Genomic DNA, 23,038 nt, shown 5'->3' with positions numbered 1-23,038 from the left:
ATAGAAAAATTAGAACTTTTCTATACAAAAGTGGATGGGAAGATGTCTTGGATTATTTCCCTAGAAGCATTTCCTGATATAAGAATTTGAGAGAAAGAAGTTTCTTTGGAGGGCTTTCCAGGAAATATCAATAGAAAGCAACTTGGGGAAAGACCCTAATAAAGTGTGCATTATCGGGCAGTTACCACAATGAAGAAAAGGAGCTTCAGCCCACTGGGGAATTCGGAGAGCCAGTGTAGCATATTTCACCTAAAGACAGCTTAGCAATGTGGCAAAGGAGCTGGGGAATTTATACTCTGTCATTGATTGGGGCTGCTCCAGGGATCATTAATTCTATGTCATTTCCTGCCTGCCAGCAGCCTCCAACCAACCAAAGAGAGCCCTCAGGCAATAAGATGGAGACACTTGCAATTAGATGATGAAGAAAATGCCTTAAAATGATAAAATGAGAGGGAGATATGGCTAGGCCAACCACAGCATCTACTAGTTAAGGGTCCATATACATTTTTGTTAATAAAATTGATCAGCATTCAAAATCATGATTTGGATGTTGCTGATATTCTATAACAAAAAAAGTGAATTGAAGAATTCTCCTTTACCCATGCTAATTTGGTGTTATGCAAATATACCTAGGGTTGGGGTGCATGTGTATAAGAGAAATAGAAAGACAAAGAGACAGAGGGAGACAGAGAGAGAAAGAGGAGAAGGAGAAATCCCAACAAAACAATGTTTAAGAAAGCATTGTAATAATGGTTATGTTCTCCTCAAGTATTTTTAAGGTCTAATTTCAATTGGTTCTCTAAGAGTTGATATAAAGCAATGTGCAAGTTTGTACTATATCAGGGCATAATCCCTACAAACATGTGCTACATAATAAATGTAACCCAAAGGTGGAGTTCTCCTACTGACTACATTTATGGTTATCTCTAAACCCCAAGAAACTGAGTGTGTCATGTCTCAGAATGTCCATCAGTAAGTGAAAAGAACAGTCTTCATTTCCTTCTGTGTTTTTGTGGCCTTTGAGGTTTTTTCTTATTTAACAGAAATCTACATCTCTAATTTTAACAGGAATAAATATGTTATCTAATAGATCAAAGGCAACAAGAAGAGAGTATATCCCCTGACATTCTGACAATACACAAGCTTTCTCTGAAACAGATAGAGGAAATCAGATTAACACTAATGATCAATATTAGAAACCCCCATCCTTGAGATGGAACAAATTACTTACCTTTACTAGTAAGCGGATTACATTGTTTTTTATCCCACAGTCTACAGCTACCACTTTCGTGGGATTTCCTTTGCCATACACCTTGACATCCTGCCATTTTAAAAACCAGAGAGTAAGAGAGAAGGTCCAGCTATGAGCAACACAGCAATATCATAAACACATCTCAGGATGCTCTGCACTTGGTAACAGATTGACTGCTAACTACTAGGGAGTGGCTGGCAGTTAACAATCAATTTGTAAGAAAGGCACAGCAAATGCCACAGACTCTATCTTCTTCATGAGAACAAAGTACCTTGCTGTTTTGTATAGAATGTTGATTATAGTAATAACAGTTATCCCTAAGAAAGTGGTTGCTTCCATAATTAACAATTATCTTTCCCATGTTTTGCCTCATTAACAACCAGCAGCAATGGAATTTCCAAGTACTATTGCCTGATTCAGCACTAAACAGATGTAGTAATAGATATATCATGCTTTAAATACCACTTGGTCCTCAACTTGCAGTAAAGTTTGGATGAGGTAGAGCTGTTGTGCATTAGGCTTATGCAGTGGGGCTAATGGATAAAATCATTCTGAGTCAGAGGACTTGCTAAGCTAGTGTAGACCCCTGGTCCCTTTAGGTTACTGTGCGATCATTTGCATTTAAATGGTAGACTTCATCAAAGGATCCCAGAGCATATAATAATCATTACCTATGTTTTAAGCACTGCTTGGAGTCAGATCCATTTTCACAGGCATTTACCCAAGAAGTAGCTCCCCAAAGTCATAAAAGAAGAAATAATATATAGAGAGAGAAAGCCTAGCGGGCTGGGTGCCCACACGGGTCCCAGCTTCGAGAGTCAGTTAGCACATTCTGAATTTAGAATGATTTCAAAGTTTGTTAAAGGCTCTAGATGAAATTTGCAATCTGGTGTCTACACAAACACACCATATACTCTCTGTACAGAATGACAGAAGTAAGCAAGACCTCACAGAAACTGGGATATATGAATTTGCTAGGCATCTCCAAGAGAAGAATATATTATGCAGTATTTTTCAACCTTATTTGACCACAGAATTTTTTTAAGGTGACTTTCTCCAGGCCAATACTTCTCACATTTGGAAAATCTAGACTAGATTCCCAAGGTAGTTCTAAACTCTAAAATTCTATAAAAATAGCCCTCTATCATGCTGTGTCTCAAACAAAATCACTTCATAGGAAAGTACGTTAAAACCTCTTTCTCCTATTTGTCTAAGCCACCCTGCTGTCTCTTTTCCTGCTGTTACTGCGCAGGCTAGGCTTTCACGAATTTTGTCCTAATAAGTTGGAATAACTTTCTAGTTATCTGCTTTCATTTATCCAGTTTACTTTGCTCCAAAATGATGCCGAATGGGTTCCCAGTTGTCTCCAAGTTGGTTGATTTATTTAGCCAATGATACTAAACCATCTAGCTCTAGCCTCGTCCATCTCCACTCATCTTTGGCCAAATGTGAGAACCTATATATGTGAACCCTTAGGTCAGCCACACCAAACTCCACATAACTCTTCAAAGACACCAAATCGTCTCATACCTCTGTGCCTTTCAACACATGCCATTTCCTCTGCCTGCAATGAAGTTCTCCTAGTTCTCCATCTACCGAATTGCTCCTTATGTCTCAGAACAAGCCTAATTCCTCTGTAGAACCTCCCCTGACCCACCTATTTCATTGGATGTTTCCCCACGCATGCCTTTATGGTACCTCATGCACATTCCAAGGACAGCATTTATCACACTATTCTCTCCATGGTGCCTACTTGCTTGCCTACCCCACCAATCTCTATGGTCCCCAAGGACAGAGGCTGTAGCCCAAGAGACTCACAACTACATTAACAGATATTCAATCAAAATCAACACATCTTTCTAAGATGTATTCTACACCTTCCTGTAAATATACAATAAACATATCTTACTTTGGGGTGATACAGTCATCATCCTGAATACTATTCTTTGAACTGAGCTATATAATACACTAAATCTTCAGTGTGCTCAGGAATACTTTTCCCTGCACAAAATGACCCCAGATTCTGATTACTGTACTGGGTCTGATTTCTATAAAGTGTTCCTGACTCTCTGGCAGACCATTCACTCTGGCTCCTGATATTCAATTGAACAACCCTTTTATTTGACATTGTTGAAGTCTTGAGCTAAGGAAACACAAGAGGAGAGAAGAAAATTTAAAATAACAGTAAACAGCCTCTAAATCAGGCCATGAAGATCACTCTGTAAGTAAAAGTTATAACTTTAAATGCACTGATTTTGTAATATATCAATTTTAACTGCTATGAGACCCATTTTTCCCTCAACTCTGATGCTTCTGGAAGATGACCTCCACCTAAAAGAAGATTTTGATATTACAAGAGAGGAAGGTCTAAAGGGAATAAAATAAAACTACAAAACATGAAGGAAAATTTCTCACCTTGGTTGAAACCTCAGCAATCAAATTCTGCTTATTTGGATCCACAAAGTCCACAGACTGACCTTCAAATTCAATCTTCCCAAGCACGGTACCCTATCAAATTAAAAAATTAGACAGTTAACAGGGAGCAATGATGCAGGTGCTGACAGGTTAAATTCACAGGGACTTACACAGCTGCTCCACTATTTAGATGTCTTTATAACATACTCATAACCATCAGCAAGAGATCTTCATCTTCTCAAGTAGGAAAGATGAAGCAGTTTGCATGGTACATTTTGGGAAACACTATGAGAAGGTACAATTAGTTCTTTTAGGGCTGAGACAGTCAACTGGGGTAAGCAAAGTCAAAGGGCAACAGAATTCAGGTCTCCAGTAGATGCAAATCAGAGTATTTAGAGTACTTATGACCTAAAGCTATTTCGTGGGTGACATCGACAAAATAATCGATTGAGAAGAAAAAAAGAAATCCAAAAATAGCTGAAAATTGAAAAAGAATGCAAACTTATTAGAGAGTATAATTCACAAACAAAAAAATGTGAAATGCTGTATAAGTCACAAACTTTGAGAAGTTGCAATGAAAGGCTTCACTGCTTTAGACATGCTAATACGGGCTTGAATTTTAGACTATGCTTAACCCTCTGTAAACTTTTCACAAATTAACCTTGCTAGCTTGAACGTGGCAAATGTTATATTATTCTGAGCTGTCTTGAGATTTACTTATTTGTTAGTAAGTCTACTTTGACCTATTTAGAAAATGGTATATTTCATAATCAAGACTTTATTGAGGGAGGGAACAAGTCAAAATAATTCACTGATTTGCTTTTCTCCAAGGAAATTGTAGCATTGAAAGAAATAGAGGAAAGCCTTTATTTCCCTTTGAAATGCATTCCTTAGGAGAAGAAGTAACTTGGGAGTGAGTGAGTACCAGCAACGTGGTTAGAGGGTCAAACGGTTATTTGAGTGTGATTATTAAAACCAGAGTACTACCTCACACTCTGGGAAAAATAGTAAAAATCACCTTTCACTTCCATACTGGATTATTAAGTTTCATAGTGATCTCCACTTACTTTTATAATCCAAATCAAAGAAGTCCTTGACTATGTTTATGGACTCCTATTTTGAAATTCCATTTTCAGTTCTCATTCCCTTTTTCTTAAAGCATGCTGAATGACAAACACCCTTACTTTTCAACCTAAGACTAATAGAACTGAAAGCCACAGCATAGTTTTGTTGTTGTTGCTTTTAACATCTTTACTGGAGTATAATTGCTTTACAATGGTGTGTTAGTTTCTCCTTTATAACAAAGTGAATCAGCTATACATATACATATATCCCCATATACCCTCCCTCTTGCGTCTCCCTCCCACCCTCCCTATCCCACCCCTCACTTCGTCCCAGCTTACCCTTCCCCCTCACCGTGCCCTCAGGTCCATTCTCTACGTCTGCGCCTTTATTCCTGTCCTGCCCCTAAGTTTTTTAGGACCATTTTTTTCTTTTAGATTCCATATATATGTGTTAGCATAAGGTATTTGTTTTTCTCTTTCTAACTTACTTCACTCTGTATGACAGCTCCAGGTCCACCATCTCATTACAAATAACTCAATTTCGTGTCTTTTATGGCTAAGTAATATTCCATTGTATACATGTGCCACATCTTTAAAAAATTTTTTAAATTTAATTTTATTTAATTTTTTATACAGCAGGTTCTTATTAGTTATCCATTTTATACATATTAGTGTATATATGTCAATCCAATCTCCCAATTCATCACACCACCACCACCCTGCCGCCACTTTCCCCCCTTAGTGTCCATATGTTTGTTCTCTACATCTGTGTCTCAATTTCTGCCCTGCAAACCAGTTCATCTGTATCATTTTCTACATTCCACACATATGCGTTAACATACAATATTTCTTTGCTCTTTCTGACTTACTTCCCCCTGTATGACAGTCTCTAGATCCATCCACGTCTCTACAAATGACCCAATTTTGTTCCTTTTTATGGCTGAGTAATATTCCATTATATATATGTACCACATCTCCTTGATCCATTCATCTGTCAATGGGCATTTAGGTTGCTTCCATGTCCCGACTATTGTAAATAGTGCTGCAATGAACATGGGAGTGCATGTGTCTTTTTGAATTATAGTGATCTCCACTATGATCTCTGGGTATATGCCCAGTAGTGGGATTGCTGGGTCACATGGTAATTCTATTTTTAGCTTATCAAGGAACCTCCATACTGTTGTCCATAGTGGCTGTATCAATTTACATTCCCACCAAAAGTGCAAAACGGTGCCCTTTCTCCACACCCACTCCAGCATTTGTTGTTTGTAGATTTTCTGATGATGTCCATTCTAACTGGTGTGAGGTGATACCTCACTGTAGTTTTGATTTGCATTTCTCTAATAAATAGTGATGGTGAGCAGCTTTTCATGTGCTTCTTGGACATCTGTATGTCTTCTTTGGAGAAATGTCTATTTAGGTCTTCTGCCCATTTTTGGATTGGGTTGTTTGTTTTTTTAATATTGAGCTGCATGAGCTGTTTATATATTTTGGAGATTAATCCTTTGTCTGTTGATTCCTTTGCATATATTTTCTCCCATTCTGAGGGTTGTCTTTTCGTCTTGTTTGTAGTTTCCTTTGCTGTGCAAAAGCTTTTATGTTTCATTAGGTCCCATTTGTTTATCTTTGTCTTTTTTTCCATTACTCTAGGAGGTGGATCCAAAAAGATCTTGCTGTGATTTATGTCAGAGTGTTCTTCCTATGTTTTCCTCTAAGATTTTTATAGTGTCTGGTCTTACATTTAGGTCTCTAATCCATTTTGAGTTTATTTTTGTGCATGGTGTTAGGGAGTGTTCTAATTTCATTCTTTTACATGTAGCTGTCAGTTTGCCCAGCACCACTTATTGGAGCGACTGTCTTTTCTCCATTGTATATCCTTGCCTCCTTTGTCATAGATTAGTTGACAATAATGACCTTGATCATTACGTAGTGTCCTTCCTTGTCTCCTGTAACATTCTTTATTTTAAAGTCCACTTTATCTGATATGAGTATCGCTACTCCAGCTTTCTTTTGATTTCCACTTGCATGGAATATTCTTTTGCATCCCCTCACTTTCAGTCTGTATGTGTCCCTAGGTCTGAAGTGGGTCTCTTGTAGACAGCATATATATGGGTCTTGTTTTTGTACCCATTCAGCGAGCCTGTGTCTTCTGGTTGGATCATTTAATTCATTCACATTTAAGGTAATTATCGATATGTATGTTCCTATGACCATTTTCTTAGTTTTTATGGGTTTGTTTTTGTAGGTCCTTTGTCTTATGTTTCCCATTTAGAGTATTTCCTTTAGCATTTATTGTAGAGCTGGTTTAGTAGTACTGAATTCTCTTAGCTTTTGCTTGTCTGTAAATCTTTTGATTTCTCCATCAAATCTGAATGAGATCCTTGTGGGGTAGAGCAATCTTGGTGGTAGGTTCTTTCCTTTCATCACTTTAAATATATAATGCCACTCCTTTCTGACCTGTAGAGTTTCTGCTGAGAAATCAGCTTTTAACCTTATGGGAGTTCCCTTGTATGTTCTTTGTCATTTTACCCTCATTTCAATAATTTTTGTTTGCCTTTAATTTTTGTCAATTTGATTACTATGTGTCTCAGTGAATTTCTCCTTGGGTTTATCCTGCCTGGGACTCTCTGGCTTCCTGGACTTGGGTGGCTATATCCTTTCCCATGTTAGGGAAGTTTACAACTATAATCTCTTCAAATATTTTATCAGGTCCTTTCTCTCTCTCTTCTCCTTCTGGGACCCCTATAATGTGAATGTTTTTGCATTTAATGTTGTCCCAGAGGTCTCTTAAGCTATCTTCATTTCTTTTCATTCTTTTTTCTTTTTTCTGTTCCATGGCAGTGAATTCCACCAGTCTGTCTGCAAGGTCCCTTATCCGTTCTTCTGCTTCAGTTATTCTGCTACTGATTCCTTCTAGTGTATTTTTCATTTCAGTTATTGTATTGTTCATCTCTGTTTCTTTGTTCTTTAATTCTTCTAGGTGTTTATTCTTTAATTTTTCTAGGTCTTTGTTAAACATTTCTTGCATCTTCTTGATCTTTGCCTCCATTCTTCTTCCAAGGGTCTGGATCATCTTCACTATCATTATTCTGGACTCTTTTTCTGGAAGGTTTCCTATCTATACTTCATTTAGTTGCTTTTCTGAGGTTTTATCTTGTTCCTTCACCTGGTACATAGCCCTCTGCCTTTTAATCTTTTCTGTCTTTCTGGGAATGTAGTTTTGGTTCCACAGGCTGCAGGATTGTAGTTCTTCTTCCTTCTGTTGTCTGCCCTCTGGTGGATGAGGTTATCTAAGAGGTTTCTGTGCCACACCGTCTTTATCCATTCATCTGTCGATGGATACTTAGGTTGTTTCCATGTCCTGCTATTGTAAATAGAGCTGCAGTGAACATTGTGGTACATGACTCTTTTTGAATTATGGTTTTCTCAGGGTATATGCCCAGTAGTCGGACTGTTGGGTCGTATGGTAGTTCTGTTTTTGTTTTTTAAGGAATCTCCATACTCTTCTCCAGAGTGGCTGTTCAACTTACATTCCCACCAACAGCGCAAGAGGGTTCCCTTTTCTCCACACCCTCTCCAGCATATATTGTTTGTAGATTTTTTGATGATGAGCATTCTGATTGGTGTAAGGTGATACCTCATTGTAGTTTTGATTTGCATTTCTCTAATGATTACTGACGTTGAGCATTCTTTCATGTGTTTGTTGGCAATCTGTATATCTCCTTTAGAGGAATGTCTTTTTAGTTCTTCTGCCAATTTGTGGATTGGGTTGCTTGTTTTTTTAATTTTGAGCTGCATGAGCTGCCTGTAAATTTTGGAGATGAATCCTTTGTCAGTTGCTTCATTTGCAAATATTTTCTCCCATTCTGAGGATTGTGTTTTTGTCTTCTTTATGGTTTCCTTGGCTATACAAGAGCTTTTGAGTTTCATTAGGTCCCATTTGTTTACTTTTATTTTTATTTCCATTTCTCTAGGAGGTGGGTCAAAAAGGATCTTTCTGTGATTTATGTCACAGAGTGTTCTGCCTATATTTTCCTCTAAGACTTTATAGTGTCTGGCCTTACATTTAGGTCTTTAATCCATTTTGAGTTTATTTTTGTGTATGGTGTTAGGGAGTGTTCTAATTTCATACTTTTACGTGCAGCTGTCCAGTTTTCCCAGCACCACTTATTGAAGAGGCTGTCTTTTCTCCATGCTATATTATTGCCTCCTTTATCAAACGTAAGGGGACCATATGTGCATGGGTTTATCTCTGGGCTTTCTATCCTATTCCATTCATCTCTTTCTGTTTTTGTGCCAGTACCATACTGTCTTGATTTCTGTAGCTTTGTAGTGTAGTGTGAAGTCAGGGAGCCTGATTCCCCCAGGTCCATTTTTCTTTCTGAAGATTGCTTTGTCTATTTGGGGTCTTTTGTGTTTCAATACAAATTGTGAAAGTTTTTATTGTAATTCTGTGAAAAATGCCATTGATAATTTGATAGGGATTGCAATGAATGTGTAGATTGCTTTGGGTAGTATAGTCACTTTCACAACGTTGATTCTTCCAATCAAAAAACAGGGTATATATCTCCATCTGTTTGTATCATCTTTAATTTCTTTCATCAGTGTCTTATAGTTTTCTGCATACAGGTCTTTTGTCTCCTTTGGTAGATTTATTCCTAGGTATTTTATTCTTCTTGTTGCAAGGTAAATGGGAGTGTTTCCTTAATTTCTCTTTCAGATTTTTCATCATTAGTGTATAGGAATGCAAGAGGTTTCTGTGCATTAATTTTGTATCCTTCTGCTTTCCCAAATTCATTAATTAGATCTAGTAGTTTTCTTGTAGCATCTTTAGTATTCTTTTTTATAATGTCATCTGCAAACAGTAACAGCTTTACTTCTTCTTTTCTGATTTGGATTCCTTTTATTTCTTTTTCATCTCTGATTGCTGTGGCTAATACTTCCAAAGCTATTTTGAATAATAGTGGTGAGAGTGGCAACCTTGTCTTATTCCTGATCTTAGTGGAAATGGTTTCAGTTTTTCACCATTGAGAACGATGTTGGTTGTGGGTTTGTCATATATGGCCTTTATTAGGTTGAGGTAAGTTTCCCCTATGCCTATCTTCATGGAGGTTTTTACATTAAATGGGTGTTGAATTTTGTCAAAACCTTTTTCTGCATCTATGGAGATGATAATATGGTTTTTATCCTTCAATTTATTAATATGGTGTATCACATTGATTGATTTGCATATATTGAAGAATCCTTGCATTCCTGGGCTAAACCCCACCTGATCATGGTGTATGATCCTTTTAATGTGCTGTTAGATTCTGTTTCCTAGTATTTTGTTGAGGATTTTTGCATCTATGTTCATCAGTGATATTGGCCTGTAGTTTCCTTTCTTTGTGACATCTTTGTCTGGTTTTGGTAGCAGGGTGATGGTAGCCTCGTAGAATGATTTGGGGACTGCTCCTCACTATGCTATATTTTGGAAGAGTTTGAGAAGGATAGGTATTAGCTCTTCTCTAAATAGTTGATAGAATTTGCCTGTCAAGTCATCTCATCCTGGGCTTTTGTTTGTTGGAAGATTTTAAATCACAGTCTCATTTTCAGTGCTTGTGATTGGCCTATTTATATTTCCTATTTCTTCCTGGTTCAGTCTCGGAAGGTTGTGCTTTTCTAAGAATTCATCCATTCCTTCCATGTTGTCAATTTTATTGGCATATAGTTGCTTGTAGTAATCTTTCATGATCCTTTGTATTTCTGCAGTGTCAGTTGTTACTTCTACTTTCTCATTTCTAATTCTATTGATTTGAGTCTTCTCCCTTTTTTTCCTTGATTAGTCTGGCTACTGGTTTATCAATTTTGTTTGTCTTCTCAAAGAACAAGCTTTTAGTTTTATTGATCTTTGCTGTTGCTTATTTTTCATTTTTTTCTGATGTGCTCTTTTTGATTTCTTTCGTTCTGCTAACTTTGGTGGGTTTCTTGTTCTTTTTTCTCTAATTGCTTTAGATGTAAGGTTTGCTTGTTTATTTAAGATATTTCTTGCTTCTTGAGGTAGGAATTTATTGCTATAAACTTCCCTCTTAGAACTGATTTTGTTGCATCCCATAGGTTTTGGGTCATCGTGTTTTCATCGTCATTTGTTTTTAGGTATTTTTTTATTTCCTCTTTGATTTCCTCAGTGATCTCTTGGTTATTAAGTAGTGTATTGTTTAGCCTCCATGTGTTTGTATTTTTTACAGATTTTTTCCTGTAATTGATATCTAGTCTTATAGAGGTGTGGTCAGAAAAGATACTTCGTATGATTTCAATTTCCTTAAATTTACTAAGGCTTGATCCTGGAGAGTGTTCCATGAGCACTTGAGAAGAAAGTGTATTCTGTTGTTTTTGGATGGAATGTCCTATAAATATCAATTAAGTCCATCTTGTTTAATGTATCATTTAAAGCTTGTGTTTCCTTCTCTTTTTAAATTTTGGATCTTCTGTCCATTGCTGAAAGTGCAGTCTTATATCCCCTACTACGATTGTGTTACTGTCAATTTCCCCTTTTTTGGCTGTTAGCATTTGCCTTATGTATTGATGTACTCCTACGTTGGGTGCATAAATACTTACGATTTTTATATTTTCTTCTTGGGTTGATCCCTTGATCATTATGCAGTGTCCTTCTTTGTCTCTTTTAATAGTATTTATATTAAAGTCTATTTTGTCTGATATGAGAACTGCTACTCCAGCTTTCTTTTGATTTCCATTTCCATGGAATATCTTTTTCCATTCCTTCACTTTCAGTTCTTTGTGTCCCTGGTGTGAAGCGGGTCTCTTGTAGACAGCATATATGCGGGTGTTGTTTTGTATCCATTCAGCCAGTCTATGTCTTTTGTTTTCAGCATTTAATCCATTTACATTTAAGGTAATTATTGATATGTATGTTCTTATTATCATTTTCTTAATTGTTTTTGGTTTATTATTGTAGATCTTTTCCTTCTCTTGTTTTTCTTGCCTAGAGAAATTCCTTTAGCATTTGTTGTAAAGCTTGTTTGGTGGTGCTGAATTCTCTTAGCTTTTGCTTGTCTGTACAGATTTTAATTTCTTTCTCGAATCTGAATGAGATCCTTGCTGGGTAGAGTCATCTTGGTTGTAGGTTTTTCCATCACTTTAAATATGTCCTGCCACTCCCTTCTGGCTTGCAGATTTTCTGCTGAAAGATCAGCTGTTAACTTTATGGTGATTCCCTTGTATGTTATTTGTTTTTTTCCCTTGCTGATCTTAATATTTTTTCATTGTATTTAATGTTTGATAGTTTGATTAATATGTCTCTTGGCTTGTTTCTCCTTGGATTTATCCTGTATGGGACTCTCTGCATTTCCTGGACTTGATTAACTATTTCCTTTCCCACATTTGGGAAGTTGTGAACTATAATCTCTTCAAATATTTTCTAAGTCCCTTTCTTTTTCTCTTCTTCTGAGACCCCTATAATTCGAATGTTGGTGCTTTTAGTATTGTCCCAGAGGTCTCTGAAAGTGTCCTCAATTCTTTTCATTCTTTTTCCTTTATTCTGCTCTGCAGTAGTTATTTCCACTCTTTTATCTTCCAGGTCACTTATCCATTCTTCTACCTCAGTTATTCTGCTATTGATTCCTTCTCAAGAAGTTTTAATTTCATTTATTGTGTTGTTCATCAAGTTTGTTGGCTCTTTAGTTCTTCTATGTCCTTGTTAAATGTTTCTTGTATTTTCTCCATTTTATTTCCAAGATTTTGGATCATCTTTACTATCATTAGTCTGAATTCTTTTTCAGGTAGACTGCCTATTTCTTCTTCATTTGTTTGGTCTGGTGGGTTTTTACCTTGCTCCTTCATCTGCTGTGTGTTTCTGTGTCTTCTCATTTTGCTTAACTTACTGTTTTTGGTGTCTCCTTTTTGCAGGCGTCAGGTTTGTAGTTTCCATTGTTTTTGGTGTCTGCCCCCAGTGGGTAAGGTTGGTTCAGTGGGTTGTGTAGGCTTCCTGGTGTAGGGGACTAGTGCCTGTATTCTGGTGGATGAGGCTGGATCTTGTCTTTCTGGTGGGCAGGACTGCGTCCGGTAATGTGTTTTGGGGTGTTGTGACCTTATTATGACTTTAGGCAGCCTCTCTGCTAATGCGTGTAGTTGTGTTCCTGTCTTGTTATTCATTTGGCATAGGGTGTGCAGCACTGTAGCTTGCTGGTCATTGAGTGGAGTTGGGTCTTAGCGTTGAGAAGGAGATATCTGGGAGAGTTTTTCGCCGTTTGATATTAGGCGGAGCTGGGAGTTCTCTGGTGAACTGATGTCCTGAACTCAGCACTCCCACCTCAGAGGCACAGCCCTGACACCCAGCCAGAGCACCAAGACCCTGTCAGCCACATGGCCACTCACAAAAATAGAAAAACAAAACAAAACAAACAAAAAATATATATATATAGTTACTCTCAAAGTCCACCCCTTCAATTTTGGGATGATTTGTTGTCTATTCAGGTATTCCAGAGATACAGGGTACATCAAGTTGATTGTGGGATTTAATTTGCTGCTTCTGAGGCTGCTGGGAGAGATTTCCCTTTCTCTTCTTTGTTCGCACAGCTACTGGGGTTCAGCTTTGGATTTGGCCCCGCCTCTGTGTGTAGGTCGCCTGAGGGCATCTTTTCTTCGCTCAGACAGGACAGGGTTAAAGGAGCAGCTGATTTGGGGGCTCTGGCTCACTCAGGCCGGGTAGAGGAAGGGGTATGGTATGCTGGGTGAGCCTGCGGTGGCAGAGGACAACATGTCATTGCAACAGCCTGAGGTGTGCCATGTGTTCTCCTGGGGAAGTTGTCCCTGGATCATGGGACCCTGGCACTGGTGGGCTGCACAGCCTCCTAGGAGGTGAGGTGTGGAGAGTGACCTGTGCTTGCACACAGGCTTCTTGGTGGCTGCAGAAGCAGCCTTAGCGTTTCATGCCCATTTCTGGTGTCTGCTCTGATAACCGTGGCTCATGTCCATCTCTGGAACTCACTTAGGTGGTGCTCTGAAGCCACTCTCCTTGTGCACCCCGAAAACAATGGTCTCTTGCCTCTTAGGCAGGTCCAGCCTTTTTCCCGGCCTCTCTCCCACTTAGCTGTGGTGTACTAGCCCCCTTCAAGCTGTGTTCATGCAGCCGACCCCAGTCCTCTCCCTGGGATTTGACCTCCGAAACCTGAGCCTCAGCTCCCAGCCCCCGCCTGCCCCGGTGGATGAGTAGACAAGCCTCTCAGGGGGGTGAGTGCTGGTCGACACCAATCCTCTGTGTGGGAATCTGTCCACTTTGCCCTCCATAGCCCTGTTGCTGAACTCTCCTCCATGGCCCCAAAGCTTCCCCCTTCTGCCACCTGAAGTCTCTGCCAGTGAAGGAGTTTCCTAGTTTATGGAAACCTTTCCTCCTTCACAGCTCCCTCCCAGAGGGGCCAGTCCCATCCCTATTCTTTTGTCTCTGTTTTTTCTTTTTTCTTTTACCCTACCCAGGTAGGTGGGGAGTTTCTTGCCTTTTGGGAGGTCTGAGGTCTTCTGCCAGCATTCAGTAGGTTTCTGTAGGGGTTGTTCCACATGTCGATGTATTTCTGATGTATTTGTGGAGAGGAAGGTGATCTCCATGTTTTACTCCTCCGCCATCTTGAAGGTCTTCCACTCAACATATGTTTTTAATATGAGCCCATATCACTCATAATCAAATATAATAGGCAATAGCACTATTTTGTCTGTGCTAATCTATTCAGCCAAATTTTGAAAACCTAACTGCCTCTGATAAAAGCAGGGTTCACCTTAAACTAACCTATCACATGAAGAACATGATATGGTCTTGTAAAGTGTTTTCCCAAATACTAGGACTGATTACATGCTATTCAACCTGCCAAATCTACAGCTTGAATTGAATTTCCCAATTTTATCCCCTTCCCACTCTAGTATCCTCATCATTGTTTACTGCTCCCACAGCATCATTGGGCTACAAAAACACAAAAATCTACCTGGGATATATAATCTCACTAACATCTGTTCTCAGGAATATCATAGAGGAGGGAAAAAAATCAGAGATAGAGTAGAAGGATTGCATAAATTCTCAGTGTCTTTCTTCTGGTCATGGGTATGTGGTCATATTCTTATTTTCAAAGCTGTTCTTTCTGTTTACAGAGATCCTGTGTCTATACATATTCCAACAATCTACAACAGATTTTGAAGAATCTGTTTTGAAGAATCCTTTTCACTTTGAAATTGTATCTTTTTTAAGAAAAAATATATAATTTAATGAGAAAACTTTGGTGGCATTAGGGAATTTAGTTAGCATTCATGAGATAAAGTTTCTTTCTGTTCTGGGATATGAAGGTTTCATGTAAGAAGAAAAAAGTGTCCACCTCTTATAGCAAGAAGGAAGTAGACGGGGCTGAGATATTCTCAGAGGAAGGGTCAAATATTTCAGCTAGCAGATATGAAAGCAAAAGATAAACTTACCTTCATCATGGTCATTGGAACAATTTCAAGAAAGACTATATAACTGAGGTAATACATGCAGGGCTCATTTAATATACCCACGAACTATAACTCACTAAGTTCAAGAACTCCTCCAAGAGGACTAAACAAAAAACGGCCCCAGTGCTGTACACTTCCTGGTTTTCCTTTTTCAGCAGGTAGGTATTCAATTTAGGCAAAATTCTTATGCACCTAGTTACCTTCCCCACTTGTTTCACTAGCCCTATCACATGAGCTGAATTACAAAGGCTTTAACTTGTCACTTGGAATAGTGAACATAGAGTGGGCACTCAATAAACTACTGCTGAGTGAATGAATCTCAAAACCATTCAGTAACAAACATCCCAATCAAGTATTCAGTCTTAAAAATTACATCAAAAACAGTAAAACAGGATGGCAGAGACCCAAATGACAGAAATTGAGCAGATCTGTTCTTTTATACACCAATGGGTTCCTTGGGCAAAGGGAAAAAATATATATATAAATTTGGCTAAATATGATTATCATACCTTATCTCGAATTACTTTAGTCAGCATTCTTGTATCCACTCCATAAATTGCAGGGACCTGTAAGGAAAATAATTGTAGTGACAGTAAAATTGGAGGAAATTTGGTCCAGCAGAGTGTTTTCAAGTTACAAACTTAACATCATCTATCTTCTTGAGCAGTAGATAATTTCCCTACTCCTTCTTTTCTCTGATCCAGGGTGTCTGTGTCACCAGAACAAGGTAAATTGCTGTTCAGTTGGGCACAGGACTCTTAATACCCAGACCCTTCCTCAGAGTGAAAAGTGAGAAATTCTGAACATCAGTCTTCTGCTATAGCTCTTTTGCTTTTAATCCAGGATGTTAAATAAATAATATAATTTTATAGATACATATATATTTTTTAAAAATGGAATTTGTGAACTTCATAAGCAAAGATATGTAATTAATAGGCAAATCCATGTTGTGAACCACATGTTCCTGGAACATGGTAGGCAATCCTGAAGGCTATCCTGAAGGTGCTTGTTAGGTAGTCATGCTGTATTAAAATTATGCCCAATCTATTAGTAAATCAGGCACCATCATTTGTTTTAGTTTCTTTGACTAGGTTGGATAGAGATAGATGTAGTACAGTAAGTTCCCCCTTCTCCGCAGTTTTACTTCCTGTGGTTTCAGTTACCTGTGACCAACCATAGTCTGAACATATTAAATGGAAAATTTCAGAAATAAACAATTCATAAGTTATAAATTGTACACCACTCTGAATAGTGTAATGAAATCTCCCACCTTCCTGCTCTGTCCCACCCAGAAGCTGAACCACCTCTTTGTCCAGCGGTGCCCATCCATTCGTCATTTAATAGCCACCTGGACTGTCAGGTCAACTGTTGCGGTATGGCAGTTCTATGTTCAAGTAACACTTATCTTACTTAATAATGGCTCCACAGTGCAAGAGTAGTGACGCTAGCAATTCAGATATTCCCTTACTGTGCCTAATTTATAAATTAGACTTTATCATAGGTATGTACACATAGGAAAAGACTTAGTAGACATAGGGTTTGCTACTATCCATGGTTTCAGGCGTCCACTGGACGTCTTAGAACGTATTCCCCGTGGATAAAAGAGGAAAGAGCAGCAAGTTAAGAATGAGGGAATAGGTTTTAGTTTCTTTTCTTCCATCATTTATCTGAGTGATATTTGAGCAAGATGTTCTCCCATTACCTGTATATAGAAGGAGGTAAACTGGTTATTATTTTAGACACTCTTCTACTCTATGTGTCTATGATCATGGAAGAAGATTCAAAGCACATTTTAAAAACAAACTAACAAAACATGGATTAAGTTTATACTTCAACTATTAGTTCTGACACAAAGCAGCTATAATATCAGGTTTCTAAATAACACAAAGGAAACATTAAGGGGAGGAGGGAGGAGTCTCCTGAATGATGATTACAAGGAGGTACATTCAGATAATGATTGAGAAGAAACTAGCAAAGACCTAGGAGATAATGCATATGCCTTCTTCTCTCTTGTAAAAATTTAGCAAGAATGAGGAAACAAAGATCAAGATTTTTTGCTTTGTTAGAAAGAGGAAACGTTTAGCCTCAATTGGCAGATGCTCTTCAGAGGCAGAGTTCCTCAGAATAATATTCGGTCAATTACAGGCCCAGTTGCAACTTACAAAAAGCAGCTACAGTAACACTGGAAATAAAGCTTAGTATATTAGGTCTGTTAACTTCAAGTAGGTCTGACTTTCAAACCAGGAGAATCCCCTTATCTTATTAGAAAATAATACTTAAAGTAAGGAAGATATAAGGTTAGTAACTTATATAATTTATTACTTCAAATGAGGTGATATCTAATTATATGTCATAGTCATAACCTTTAAGCCCAAACAGACTTGACGGCAATCGGTTTATATTAATTAAGAATTAAAATTAAGAACGTATGGTATGATCACATGACCTGAGCAAGGTCACACAGCTCGTTAATGGTAGAGCTGGTACTAGAATCCATGACACAAGTTACATATCTAGATCCTCGTTAAAAGGGGGAGGTTATGTTGCTCCGGAGAGTAGAAAATTCTAAAATTTTCTCTATCCCCTTTCCAGAATGAGAGTCTGTCTACCAAGCATGTATGAGTGCCACCTAGTGGATACACTGAAAATATAAGGTCCTCAGTGTTTATATAAAGAATGAGTTCTGGACAGTTCTGGACAGTAGTAACAGTTCAGCCTGAAGGAATCGCACTCTGAAACAAAAGGGTCCCAAACTGCCTGATCTGCTTTATCTGTTTGGCCCTTTTCAATTACATACACCTTCCCAACTTTCCACAGGCCCCACCAATCGTCCTTAGGTGATGCTGGATGACCTATCATATTTCTCACCTTTTCTTCCTGCAGCCATTGCCCTAGACTCTTGGCAGCCAGCCAGTGGTGGTAGTCATCACTATAATTCAGCACCAGCAAACCTGCAACCTGGAGAGACAGGCAGTCATTTTTAAAAAGTGATCACAAAATACTACCCAACTCTTGTGACTTGTCTTCTTTTTAATTAGTGAATTTATTTTTTTCCATTCTTTTTCAAATTCTTTTCCCATTTAGGTTATTACAGAATATTGAGCAGAGTTCCCTGTGCTATACAACAAGTAGGTCCTTGTTGGTTATCTATATATTTTAAATATAGCAGTGTGTACATGTGAATCCCAAACTCCCAGTCTATCCTCTCTGTTATGACTTGTCTTAAGAGTCAGTTTGCATTCTTCAAGCTTTATTATATTCGCTGATACAACACTTAAAATTTTGAAACTTGAAATGTGATAAAAAGTTTTCTCATAAAATATAATCATTGTTACCTTAATTGCCATGTGGGGAACAGTCTTACTTGGTTTGCCAAATCCTGAGAGTAAACTAGGTCCCCCTTCTCAGTACCCTGTACTTTGCCACTATGGCATTTATCGATAATCTAATTAATAATTATTTGCTTAATGGACGCAGAGAATTAAAAAAAATTTTAATTTACATTTAAAAGAAACTAAATATTTGGGAGAAATGGTGAGATATAAAATTAAATTAAATGATCAGTCCAAGTTATTCAAAAATAGAGTGGTGAATTTAGAGTGTAAATTTTGGAATCGTTTATATGGTTCACATCCCTAAGATATTATTCAAATTTGCCTTGAGTAGGAAATTTTAATTGTGTTTACTTTTCGGCTGGCATACAAGTTATCTTTTACTCATCTCCCAAAGAGGATAAGATTTAAAAGGTAAATAATTGATAGAGTTGATTCTTAAAAGCCATTTAAAAGGTGATTCAACTCGAATTCTAGCAGCATAGTTGTTATCTGAACTTATAACAACATTTTTCCAAATGAAGCCAGTTTTATCCATGGCATTAAAAATAAATCCAGAGTGCCTTGAGAAATGAAACTCAGAATAATGTCATGTTAAAGATTATTCTCATATACCTAGAAGATTGAGAATATAAATTTAATGATTTGTACTATAGAATTGAGGCCGAAATTTTGTCCAGCTTAGATTCTTCATAAATCATCTATGCTTTTTAAATAGTCATCACTGGTACTACCTTAATTCCATCGGACTCCAAATATTTGCTAAGTCCCAGTTCATCCACTGCACTAGTGTCAGGGGCTCCACCATTCCCAACAATAGGATTGGCCATGGTGAGAATCTGTCCCTTGTAAGCAGGGTCAGTAAGAGCTTCCGGGTACCTAGGTAAAGATGCGAAGAAATTACCAAAAAAAAAAATGTATTCTACATACATGATCTTAATTATTGAATGCTTGAAAATTAGAGAACATGAGAATAAAATCCTACAAGCTCGTCTCTAGATTTTGCTGAAATTAGGGAAATTTTATGATAGAATATGGAAATTTATCTCATGATATTACTGATATGAAAAGACTTTTTTTAAACATCTTTATTGGAGTATAATTGCTTTACAATGGTGTGTTAGTTTCTGTTTTACAACAAAGTGAATCAGTTATACATATACATATGTTCCCATATCTCTCACGTCTTGCATCTCCCTCCCTCCCACCCTCCCTATCCCACCCCTCTAGGTGGTCACAAACCACCCAGCTGATATCCCTGTGCCATGCGGCTGCTTCCCATTAGCTATCCACCCTACGTTTCATAGTGTATATATGACCATGTCACTTTCTCACTTCGTCACAGCTTACCCTTCCCCCTCCCCATATCATCAAGGCCATGCTCTAGTAGGTCTGTATTTTATTCCGATCCTACCCCTAGGCTCTTCATGACATTTGCTTTTTCTCTTAGATTCCATATATAGATATGTGTTACCATATGGTATTTATTTTTCTCCTTCTGACTTACTTCACTCTGTATGACAGACTCCAGGTCCATCCACCTCACTACAAATAACTCAGTTTCATTTCTTTTTACGGCTGAGTAATATTCCATTGTATATATGTGCCACATCTTCTTTATCCATTCATCTGTTGATGGACACTTAGGTTGCTTCCATGTCCTGGCTATTGTAAATAGAGCTGCAAAGAACATTGTGGTACATGACTCTTTTTTTTTTTTTTTTTTTTTTTGCGCTATGCGGGCCTCTCACTGTTGTGGCCTCTCCCGTTGCGGAGCACAGGCTCCGGACGCGCAGGCTCAGCGGCCATGGCTCACGGGCTTAGTTGCTCCGCGGCATGTGGGATCCTCCCGGACCAGGGCACGAACCCGTGTCTCCTGCATCGGCAGGCGGATTCTCAACCACTGCGCCACCAGAGAAGCCCCATGACTCTTTTTGAATTATGGTTTTCTCAGGGTATATGCCCAGTAGTGGGATTGCTGGGTCGTATGGTAGTTCTATTTTTAGTTTTTTAAGGAACCTCCATACTGTTCTCCATAGTGGCTGTATCAGTTTACATTCCCACCAGCAGTGCAAGAGGGTTCTCTTTTCTCCACACCCTCTCCAGCATTTATTGTTTCTAGTTTTTGATGATGGCCAATCTGACCAGTGTGAGATGATATCTCATTGTAGTTTTGATTTGCATTTCTCTAATGATTAATGATGTTGAGCATTCTTTCAGGTGTTTGTTGGCAAGCTGTATATATTCTTTGGAGAAAAGTCTATTTAGTTCTTCTGCCCATTTTTGGATTGGGTTGTTTGTTTTTTTTGTTATTGAGCTGCATGAGTTGCTTAAAAATTTTGGATATTAATCCTTTGTCAGTGGCTTCATTTGCAATTATTTTCTCCCATTCTGAGGGTTGTCTTTTGGTTTTGTTTATGGTAACCTTTGCTGTGCAAAAACTTTTAAGTTTCATTAGGTCCCATTTGTTTATTTTTGTTTTTATTTCCATTTCTCTAGAAGATGGGTCAAAAAGGATCTTGCTGTGATTTATGTCATAGAGTGTTCTGCCTTTCTTTTCCTCTAAGAGTTTGACAGTGTCTGGGCTTACATTTAGATCTTTAATCCATTTTGAGCTTATTTTTTTTTGTATGGTGTTAGGGAGTGTTCTAATTTCATACTTTTACAAGTACCTGTCCAGTTTTCCCAGAACCACTTATTGAAGAGGCTGTCTTTTCTCCACTGTATATTCTTGCCTCCTTTATCAAAGATAAGGTGACCATATGTGTGTGGGTTTATCTCTGGGCTTTCTATCCTGTTCCATTGATCTATATTTCTGTTTTTGTGGCAGTACCATACTGTCTTGATTACTGTAGATTTGTAGTATAGTCTGAAGTCAGGGAGCCTGATTCCTCCAGCTCCATTTTTTGTTCACAAGATTGCTTTGGCCATTCGGGGTCTTTTGTGTTTCCACACAAATTGTGAAATTTTTTGTTCTAGTTCTGTAAAAAATGCCAGTGGTAGCTTGATAGGGATTACATTGAATCTGTAAATTGCTTTGGGTAGTAGAGTCATTTTCACAATGTTGATTCTTCCAATCCAAGAACATGGTATATCTCTCCATCTATTTGTATCATCTTTAATTTCTTTCATCAGTGTCTTATAATTTTCTGCAGACAGGTCTTTGGTCTCCTTAGGTAGGTTTATTCCTAGATATTTTATTCTTTTTGTTGCAATGGTAATTGGGAGTGTTTTCTTAATTTCTCTCTCAGATTTTTCATCATTAGTGTATAGGAATTCAAGAGATTTCTGTGCATTAATTTTGTATCCTGCTACTTTACCAAATTCATTGATTAGCTCTGGTAGTTTTCTGGTAGCATCCTTAGGATTCTCTATGTATATTATCATGTCATCTGCAAACAGTGACAGCTTTACTTCTTCTTTTCCTATTTGGATTCCTTTTATTTCTTTTTCTTCTCTGATTGCTGTGGCTAAAACTTCCAAAACTATGTTGAATAAGAGTGGTGAGAGTGGGCAACCTTGTCTTGTTCCTGATCTTAGTGGAAATGGTTTCAGGTTTTCACCATTGAGGATGATGTTGGCTGTGTGTTTGTCATATATGGCCTTTATTATGTTGAGGTAAATTCCCTCTATGCCTACTTTCTGCAGGGTTTTTATCATAAATGGGTGTTGAATTTTGTCAAAAGCTTTCTCTGCATCTATTGAGATAATCATATGGTGTTTCTCCTTCAGTTTGTTGATACGGTGTATCACGTTGATTGATTTGCATATATTGAAGAATCTTGCATTCCTGGAATAAACCCCACTTGATCATGGTGTATGATCCTTTTAATGTGCTGTTGGATTGTTTGCTAGTATTTTGTTGAGGATTTTTGCATCTATGTTTATCAGTGATATTGGTCTGTAGTTTTCTTTCTTTGTGACGTCTTTGTCTGGTTTTGGTATCAGGGTGATAGTGGCCTCATAGAATGAGTTTGGAAGTGTTCCTCCCTCTGCTATGTTTTGGAAGAGTTTGAGAAGGATAGGTGTTAGCTCTTCTCTAAATGTTTGATAGAATTTGCCTGTGAAGCCATCTGGTCCTGGGCTTTTGTTTGTTGGAAGATTTTTAATCACAGTTTCAATTTCAGTGCCTCTGATTTGTCTGTTCATATTTTCTATTTCTTACTGGTTCAGTCTCGGCAGCTTGTGCATTTCTAAGAATTTGTCCAGTTCTTCCAGGTTGTCCATTTTATTGGCAAAAGTTGCTTATAGTAATCTCTAATAATCTTTTGTATTTCTGCAGTGTCAGTTGTTACTTCTACTTTTTCATTTCTAATTCTATTGATTTGAGTCTTCTCTTTTTTTTTCTTGATGAGTCTGGCTAATGGTTTATCAATTTTGTTTATCTTCTCAAAGAACCAGCTTTTAGTTTTATTGATCTTTGCTATCGTTTCCTTCATTTCTTTTTCATTTATTTCTGATCTGATCTTTATGATTTCTTTCCTTCTGCTAACTTTGGGGGTTTTTTT

General features: G+C 37.8%; 1 protein-coding gene across 1 annotated transcript in view; it reads right to left on the bottom strand.

Annotated features, from left to right (window-relative positions):
* Positions 1-23,038, bottom strand: part of CPS1 (carbamoyl-phosphate synthase 1) — a 151,753-nt gene that overhangs the window by 102,382 nt on the left and 26,333 nt on the right. Inside the window, exons 3-7 of the mRNA XM_059053750.2 lie at positions 19,265-19,409; positions 18,067-18,156; positions 15,708-15,764; positions 3,668-3,760; positions 1,232-1,321 (exon numbers count right to left, since the gene is read on the bottom strand). Coding sequence (XP_058909733.1) covers positions 1,232-1,321; positions 3,668-3,760; positions 15,708-15,764; positions 18,067-18,156; positions 19,265-19,409 — 475 coding nt within the window. The remainder of the gene's footprint in view (positions 1-1,231; positions 1,322-3,667; positions 3,761-15,707; positions 15,765-18,066; positions 18,157-19,264; positions 19,410-23,038) is intronic.

The sequence above is a fragment of the Kogia breviceps genome, chromosome 2 (genome assembly GCF_026419965.1).
Source record: "Kogia breviceps isolate mKogBre1 chromosome 2, mKogBre1 haplotype 1, whole genome shotgun sequence".
Classification (NCBI taxonomy): domain Eukaryota; kingdom Metazoa; phylum Chordata; class Mammalia; order Artiodactyla; family Physeteridae; genus Kogia; species Kogia breviceps.
This window is presented reverse-complemented; position numbering and strand designations above follow the sequence as displayed.